A 9,657-nucleotide genomic window follows, 5' to 3' on the forward strand; every position below is an offset into this window, starting at 1 on the left:
ACCTCTGTTCCTAGTTTGTATGTTCATACGTTCGTAATGGCCACTGTAATGAGTTACCAGAAAGCTGTTGATCATGCGTGGAATGGTGCCCCAGAACGAGTTTGCACCTTGAATTGAGGGAAAAGTTCAAATTTTTAAAAGGTACTAAGACAAGACACTTCTAGAGTGTTACGATCTCGTAACATCCAAGTATTGTAAACGACTAGGAGACAGACAACTGAGCTGTGAGGTGCTAGTAATTACTAGCAGCCTTGGTACAGAGCTTCACCAAATCTTTTTACCATGCTGGCTTCAAAGTACTAAAACCAGGTGATAAACGGGGAATTATTATTACTTACTTACTTACCTCTGCAAGGATTAGCCTGACAGTAGTGAGTAGTGCTCCCACAAGGTGTAACAGTGAACAGTTTAAAATAAACTTGGCTCTTTAAAAGAATGTGTCATCTGATGTAGTTTCTTTGATTTTTTTTCCTGCTACCTCTTAAGAGAAATTATCCTACTAGTCTGAATTATGTTTAAAATAAATTCTGATCATGGAATAAAATTGGTATGGGGCCATGTGCTACTTTCAGTTTTGAAAAATGATGATTTCTGGCCTTGTTAAAGAATCTATTCCAAAAAATGTCTCTCTAATACCAGTTAAGTGCTCAACATTACTGAGAAGACATTTCATTTGGGACTAATGCCCACTTTAACCCTAGAAGGACATGACCAAGGCTGTAATGCATTGAATAATATATCAAATTTAAATATTCATTTAGAAGTAGCGTAGGTGAAGAACTTTGACAAAAAGTGCACCTTTTACAACAGTATTAAGATACCACTGACCTCAATGAGGGTGTTTGTATCCCTGGACGCAGGAAAAACAAAATTAATCAGGAAAAACAAAATTAATCAGGGTTCCCTATACTGGTGACCAATACAGGGAAGTCCAGGGGCAGATCTTGACTTTTATGCAAAAATATAAAGTGAGCTGCTGACTCCTTATCACCCAATCTGCACTATCCACAAAGGGCTACCCCTTTGTGTATGCACTGAGTGAGGATAGAAGCTATATTGCCTTTAAGACACCATCCTCACTATCTAGGCTGACGTTTGACAAATAGCAATTCAGGTGAGGCTTTGGAAGTCTTCTATAGAACCATATTCCAACATGAGTCACTCTGTTCAGTATGGCAAGAAGATTGGGGGCGCTGGAAGTGATGAGCGCTTGCTGTAGAACCAGGAGATGTTATTTGAGTTGCTATGGTTTGTAATTGGGGTTCGTGGTCAGACACCTTCAGCAATGAGCCAAGTAGTTTTTCCCAATTGCTCAGTTGATAAAGGTCCTGTTGAGTTTGGAAGTGATCCATACAAGTCCCATTGACTATTGGTCAGCAGTCGATGCTAGTGGTCTTAGCTTGGGCAGCACTTGCAGTGCTGCAAGTGGTCTCAACCCCCCCACTGAGTTATGAAATGTGAAAAATGAGCCAGGAGTCCCACTGTTGGTCAGTATCAACTCATACTTGCTGGGATGTGTACAGTCAGCTGACATTCACTCTCTATGCTCAAACACCTGAGGAGTGACTGTTTGGGTTGAGTACCAGAGAGCAGCTAATACCTAGATAGAAACATTTATTGCATAGGAGGTCGTCATTCAGTTCAATTTTGCCCATGGCATGCAGAATATAGATCAGCAGGGGGCAATGTGAGGAGGAGAGGGGAATTCTTGTATAAATAATTTTAAACCACAGCTTACAAATATAATTTTAAAAACGATAAAATAAAACAGTTTCTCCTCGTGCATAGGCAAAATAATTAAATATTTACTGCATCTCGAGTAATATTGTGGGAGCGTTCCCATTAAAAGAACATCTTCAGATGATTGCACATCCCAGTTATCTATCTTTCATTGCCACTACGGGTTTATGGTGTTCCTAGTTTTGATGACCTTTGTATGGTCAAATTTCATTACTGAAATATTCTTACCTATGCTAATAGCACATGGTTTTAGTCTTTTTAGAATAAAACAAATTTATGGCCTTTGATTTCATTCATAACAGCCTGAGAACTGCTTAATTGAAGAGATTTAGTGTAAAACTTTTAACTAGTTTATAGGGAGGCCGCAGTTTCAGAAGTGACATCGAATGAGTTCACTCTCATGGGACCCAAGCGGTTAAATATCTCCTTCTCTGATATTACTCCAGCAGACACCAACTGCTTCTCGGATCACCTATGCACCTGAACCTCCACCTCCACCCATAATGTATGATCCTGGACAGCAGGTACTGGCCTATACGAACTTTTATCCTGGGCCTCCACATCTGCCACCTTACAGCCCATATGATATTCAGGTACTTATCTGTCAAAATGGTTGGATTATATTATTGTATCTTCTTCCAATACCTTATCCATGTCACTAATGAAATGAAACGTGATACTTTCTAAGTGCATGTTAGAGTCATAGAATTATACAGCACAGAAACAGGCCCTTTGGCCCATCATGTCCATGCCAGCCATCAAGAACCTATTTATTCTAATCCTATTTTCCAGCGTAGCCCCGTATGCTATGGTTTTTCAAGTGCTCATCTAAATACTTCTTAAATGTTGTGAGGGTTCCTGTCTCTACCACCCCCCTCAAGCGGTGTGTGTTCTAGATTCCAACCACCCCCTGGGTGAAAAAATCTTTCCACAAATCCCCTCTAAACCTCCTGCCACTTTAAATCTATGCCCCCCTGGTTATTGACACCTCCGCTAAGGAGAGAAGTTTCTTTCTGTCTGTGCTCTTCATAATTTTGCATACGTCCCCCCTCAGCCTTCTCTGCTCTAAGGAAAACAGCCCTAGCCTATCCAGTCTTTTCATCGCTGAAACGCTCCAGCGCAGGCAATATCTCCAGTGCAATCACATCCTTCTTATAGTATGGCGACCAGAACTGCATACACTAGTCCAGCTGTGGCCTAATTAGCGTTTTATACAGCTCCAACGTAACCTCCCTGCTCTTATATTCTATGCCTCAGCTAATAAAGGCAAATATCCCATATGCCTTCTTAACCACCTTATCTACCTGTGCTGCTGCCTTCCGGGATCTATGGATATGTACACCAAGGTCCCTCTGATCCTCTGTGCTTCCTAGGGTCCTACCATTCATTTTGTATTCCCTTGCCATGTTAGTCCTCCCAAAATGCATCACCTCACACTTCCCAGGATTAATTCCATTTGCCACCGCTCTGCCCATTTTACTTATTTTGTCCTGTAATCTAAGGCTTTCCTCCTCACTATTCATGACACCACCAATTTTCGTGTCATCTGCAAACTTACTGATCATACCTCCTATATTCACATCTAAATCATTAATGCACACTACAGACAGCAAGGGTCCTAGTACAGATCCCTGCAGTACACCACTCGTCACAGGCTTCCAATGGCAAAAACAACCTTCTACCATTACCGTCTGTCTCTTATCACTAAGCCAATTTTGGATCTAATTTGCCAAGTTGCCCTGGATCCCATGGGCTCTTACCTTCTTGCCCATTCTCCCAAGCAGGACCTTGTCAAAAGCCTTACTGAAGTCCATGTAGACTACATCAACTGCACTACCCTCATCTACACAACTAGTCACCTCCTCGAAAAATTCAGTCAAATTTGTTAGACATGATCTCCCCCTGACAAAGAAATGCTGATTATCCCTACCTCTCCAAATAGAGATTAATCCTGTCCCTCAGAATCTTTTCCAATAGTTTCCCTGCCACTAATGCTAGACTCACTGGCCTGTAATTATTGGTTTATTCCTACTACCCTTCTTGAATATTGGTACCACATTCGCTGTCCTCCAGTCCTCTGGCACCTCTCCTATGGCTAGAGAGGATTTGAAAATTAGTGTCAGAGCCCTTGCAATCTCTTTCCTTGCCTCACATAGCAGCCTGGGACCACTTTGGCCAGATCCTGCCTTATCATATTGAACTGGCCTTCCCCCAATTAAGGACCTTTATTTCCAGTCCATCTTTGTCCTTTTCCTTAACTACCTTAAGACTTGCAGTTATGGTCAATATCCCCGTAATGCTCCCCCACTGACACTTCTGCCACTTTCCCAGGTTCATTCCCTAAGATTAGGTCCAGAACCACCCCTTCTCTTGTCAGACTTTCTACGTGCTGGCTCAAAAAGCTCTCCTGGATGCACTTTAAGAATACCACCCCCTCTAAGCCTTTCACTCTAGGACAATCCCAGTTAATATTGGGGAAGTTGAAATCCCCTACTATTATTACCCTGTTATTTTTACACTTCTCTGAGATTTGCCTACATATCTACTCCTCTATCTCCCCTTAACCGTTTGGAGGCCTATAGTACACTCCCAGCAAAGTGATTGCCCCCTTTTTGCTTTTAAGTTCTACCCATATGGCCTCATTTGAGGAACCTTCTAAGATGCCATCCCTTCTTGCTGCAGTAATTGATTCATTGATCAATAGTGCAATTCCACTTCCTCTTTTACACCGCGCCCTGACACACCTGAGGATTCTATACCCTGGAATATTAAGCTGCCAGCCCTGCCCTTCCCTCAACCATATCTCTGTGATAGCAACAATATCGTATTCCCATGTATTAATCAACACCCTCAATTCATCTGCCTGACTTGTAAGACTCCTTACGTTAAAATAGATGCAATCCAGCCTTGAGTTATTTCCTGTGCCTTACCAGGCCCTTATTTGCTCTGCCTTCCAAACTGACTTAGTCTCTCTTCTATATTTGGCTGTGCATCATCCCCTACTGTACCTCCACTCTGCATCTCATGCCCCTGCCAAATTAATTTAAACCCGAACCCCCCCCCCCCCACCACCAACAGCACTAGTGAACCTTCCCGCAAGGATGTTTGTCCCATTCTGGTTTAGGGGCAACCCATCTGACTTGTACCCCACATTCACCAGAAACAGGCCCAGCGATCCAGGAAACTAAAGCCCTCCCTCCTGCACCATTTCCTCAGCCACGCATTCATCCTCTCTATCCTCCTATTCCTATACTCAATAGCATATGGCACAGGGAGTAATCCAGAGATTACAACCTTTGAGGTCCTTTTTAATCTGCTACCTAACTCCCTAAATTCTTGTTGCAAGACCTCATCCCTCTTTCAACTTATGTTGTTGGTACCTATGTGAACGATGACCTGACTGTTAGGGCGAATGCCCTTCAGAATGCCCTGCAGCCTGTGACATCCTTGACCCTGGCACCAGGGAGGCAACACACCATCCTGGAGTCACATCTACGGCCGCAGAAGCGCCTGTCTGTACCCCTCACTATTGAGTCTCCTACCGCTCTTGCAATCTTACTCTTCCCGCCATGTACAGCTGAGCCACCCACAGTGCCATGAACTTGGCTCTGGCTGCACTTTGCAGAGGAACCTTCACCCTCACCGTTTTCCAACACAGAAAAATGGTTCTTGAGTGAGATGCACTCTGAGGCTTTCCTGACCATCTGCCTGCCTCCCTTCTTTTGACTGGTGGTACCCATTACCTCTCTGACTGCACTTGCTTAAGCTGCGGAGTGACCACATCTAAAAACGTGCTAGTAACCCTCAGCCTTGCGGATGCACTGCCGTGTCTCCAGCTGACACTCAAGCTCCGAAACCCGTTGCTCAAGCTGGTCAAGCCGGTGGCAATTCCTGCATATGTGGTCATCCAGACTGCAAGGAGTGTCTAAGAATTCCCACGTGCTGCAGGCTGTACAATACATGGGACTGAGCTCCCTTGCCATACTTTTTGTTTGTTTTTAATTAAAAGACTATTTCCTTACACTGAAGTCGCACTCTTTACAGCCCCGCTTTGCTCGCTGAAGTCTCGCTCTTACTGTTCTTTAGATCTTGCTACTCTTTTGATAGGGGGCCAGTTAGCTCAGTCGGCTGGATAGCTAGCATGTGATCCAGAATAATGCCAACAGCATGGGTGGAAATGGACCTATCTCTTTGCCCTGCGCCAGCCTGAGAGTGGAAGGCAAAGACAAACTGCCAAAGAAACAGCTCAGGTTGAAGCATCAGCAGGCAATGAATCAAGGACCTGCCTTCAAGCAAAACACACACTTTTGATGCCAAAGCTTTCAGATAAAAGCAGTGCAGGTTTCTCCAATAATACACGATGGCACTAAGCCACATGGACCAGAGGTTCTTAGACATGTTGCTTGGTCTGTTCTAAGTTAACTGGTCTATATAGTCATTGTTAACATTAACCTCAGCATACTTAGGCTTCAAAGGGAAGGAATAGTCAGGCACTTGATCTGATAAGTCAGAACATGTAGGTGTCGAGAGAAAATAGAATCAGGCTCTGCTGTCCTGAACTCCACAGTCAAATATCATGCCATTAGCTCACCAGCCTCATGTAAATAAGACCTGGGGCCCATTATTAGATATGCATAAAGTGTACCAGTTCCAGAACAGGAATCACGATCTGCATCAAATTTACTATTCTGTGATTAACTTACTTTGACATAATGGTAAGAGTTCCTTCCTACAGGATGATGGGTTGGAAGTCTAGCACCAATCTCTGTGGCATGATATTCTGGACTCGAAATCGCAATATTTTCAGTGCAAAAGAGTTGACGTTCTGTGTAGAGGTTGCCAATTTGGGTCATAAGTCAGATATGCCATTCTAAAAGGCAGCAAATTCCAGAGAAAATGGCTGCTGGCAGAAAATACACCCAGCTGTGCATTTGCAAATAACAGGAATATAAAGACCAAAACAGATATCCCAGAAGTTCTACAAGTTATGCTACTCCTGACTTCGTGGGTAAGTTACCTACCTGACTGTCAGACTTCCATCAAACTTGCTGGGGTGGAATATGAGAAGCTCAGAGCAAAGTCCCAGCAATCAGCTTTGACTGGAGCAATTCTAAAGATCTTTTCTTGGCTGAAATAGTTCTGCAAGCTGTCTTTCATCAGTTTTAGGCTGGAAATCTGTTTGTTTTCCATTCTTCTGTGATGGGGAATGCCCATGGTCAACTCCACATAATGGGGACAGGACCTTGTTAAACTCCCACAGCAAGACCTCATTTCTAGTTCTGTTTATGTCATTGGTTCCTACCTGGACCACGACAACGGGATCCTTCCCCTCCCGGTTCTTTTCCAGCTGCGAGGAATTGTCTTTAACCCTAACACTGTGCAGGCAACACAACCTTTGGAACTCCTGATCCAGGCTGGGATATTTAACATTTATCTGTGCTATGAACCACTTCAGTTTTGCGAGCAAAAAGCAGCGCCTCCTTCCCCCTCTGCACTCAATTCCCACTCTCTTCATGATGCACTCTGTGCATCTGCATATACTGTTAACTTTTACACTTCTTTTGAGTCACATCCAAGTTACAATGGTTGAATCTGCTCACAGTAATTAGAACCTACCACTTAAACAGTAACAAGTTTTGTATCCGTTGCTGCTGTACCAAGTCTCTGTGTCGTTTCCAGCCCAAAGCCCGCACTCCCATCATAGACCATTTGGGTCCTAATGTCTTCCAGGTAATCTGAGACAATGCCAGTTATCCTCACTCCTCTGCCTATGTAAATTAGTTTGACCCTACAGTTTACAGCAGGGTAAGCTACGCTCCCTAGAACTGTGGCATATTCCACTCTGCTTTAGTCCCAAAAGCGCAATGATACTGTTCGATCTTTGGGTCATCTTTTGCATACCACGCTCTCAACCATTTAAAACTGTTCCATGAAACCACACAGGCAACCGATTCCACATGGTTCTGATGATAGGTTTACACCCAAAACATCAACTGGTCTTTTCTCTTTTCAACATGCAGACTAGCCTTTTGTGTATTCATGGCATTATTAGCTCAAATTTTGGAGTTTTTGTTTAATTCCAAAACTACGCAGCAATAATATTTTTTTCCTATCTTCACTGTCTCTCAAAGATTGGATCGATTTTCTTGCTGGGTATTTTCATCCAGATCAGTAACTAAAGAGCCTAACTTAGATCTGTTGGGCTGATTAGCCGGTTTCTGGAAGTGTGACATGTACAGTGAATGATGCCTAATGTTCAAATTGCAGAGAAGATACTGCTGAGTAAGACAATGATGGCATGACCGATTCAAGCCTGAGAGTAAAGGATTGACTAGTCAATCACTGGGTCCATCACCAGCATATAACAATACATAACTGCTGGCGATACAGTCTCTTAACGCTGCCCTCTACCAAACAGTTTCTCTCAGTTTGCAGACACAGTCCTCTCCAATCTACAGATTATACAGTGGCGAGCCAACTGAGCATTAATATATCCTTAAAGAAAGAATTAATGTTTCAAAATTTTAATGCCAGTAAATAATACCTCCTTTTGCAGTCTGCTGTTGTATTTGCGAGATTTGCTGTTTACTTTTTAAAAACATTTTCTATCAAACTCTGGATGCTGGTTATGGTATGGCTTTAGTCTTTGAAACAAGTGCCTAATCATGCTAAAGTGTAAGGCACCATTGTAATGAGTGCTTGATAAATTCTGTTAAGTGTGTGTTTGCATAACATGAGAACATTTGCCATGTAAACAAAAAAGTTATAGACATTAGGGTGGACTTTGTAACTGATGCAGTTAACATAAACTGTTTCTTTTTACCAGCATCCAAGTATATTCTCAGCCTCCACGCCATCTGAAGATTCACAGTCTATTTCACAGTCTGCTTCAAGTTACATGTGGCCACCAAACACTCCTCCTCGCTACTCCCCGGCCTACTTTCCACCCGATGAAAAGCCGCCACCCTACACACCGTAGATCTGTCCTTACTTTCATCATCACTACAGACTTTTCGAAGACCCCCATTGCAAAGGGCATTGTCCACACAGATCACTTTGTGATTTCCATGTGCATAGTCTTACTCACTCGTGGTGATGAGTTTGTAGAGAAGAACTCTTCTGTAAAACAAAACATCAGCATATCATCCTGCTACCTATTGTTAAGGGTATGTTAGTCAACATTATTTGTCGGAAAATGATGCACTTATACTTTAGGTTGTAGTTAAAAAAGGAACAAAGACTTGAAAAGCTAAAAACCCATTAGCAATGTTAGATCAATCATGATCTAATTAAGTGGTGGAACAGACTCGAGGTCTACACCTGTTCCTACATTCTTATGTTGCTAATTTATCAATTAAGCTGTACAAATATGTAATTTAAAGTAAATGATCTATTTTAGCTTTGTGGTACATCATTACCTTTCAGTTTTTTTTAACCAGTTGAAATCCCCACTTTTTAGTAGTTTGCGTTGCTCTTTATGAAGATTATGTGCATATTCTTGGGTAAATGTCTAGATAAAAGTTACACTGCTGCTGTTATGAAATAGATCCTGTGCTGAACTAGTAAAGACTAATTTTCATATCATGAACTGATGGCACACCAGGTCAGTGCATCATAGCAAGAGCCAGACAGGGCCCAAGCTTGTTCATCTTTCTGTGCTGAGTCAGGTGTTCTCTGCTGGCAGGCATATGGGTATTCCAATTGATCTGATCTGAGCGGCCCTAAATTAGGAAATGGGCAAGATCAACCAGGGCTCCAATTACTGATTGCACCCTATTGGAAGTCAGTCTGTGAAGACATTGGACGAGAGCAGGATAAGGCTCATCTCTTCATGGCTCATGGTTCACATGAGTAATGGGCCAATGGGCAAGGTACAGAAGACACGCTCTAGCAAAGTGTGAGTGTCTTTAGAAGAGA

The 9,657-nt window shown here is 42.8% G+C and overlaps 1 protein-coding gene across 1 annotated transcript in view; it reads left to right on the forward strand.

Annotated features, from left to right (window-relative positions):
• tmem255a (transmembrane protein 255A) overlaps positions 1-8,914 on the forward strand; it is a 119,901-nt gene extending 110,987 nt beyond the window's left edge. The window contains exons 8-9 of the mRNA XM_041195219.1: positions 2,190-2,333; positions 8,567-8,914. Coding sequence (XP_041051153.1) covers positions 2,190-2,333; positions 8,567-8,719 — 297 coding nt within the window. The 3' untranslated portion in view covers positions 8,720-8,914. The remainder of the gene's footprint in view (positions 1-2,189; positions 2,334-8,566) is intronic.
• Positions 8,915-9,657: the final 743 nt, after the last annotated feature.

Source organism: Carcharodon carcharias, chromosome 9, assembly GCF_017639515.1.
Source record: "Carcharodon carcharias isolate sCarCar2 chromosome 9, sCarCar2.pri, whole genome shotgun sequence".
NCBI classification, from domain to species: Eukaryota; Metazoa; Chordata; class Chondrichthyes; order Lamniformes; family Lamnidae; genus Carcharodon; species Carcharodon carcharias.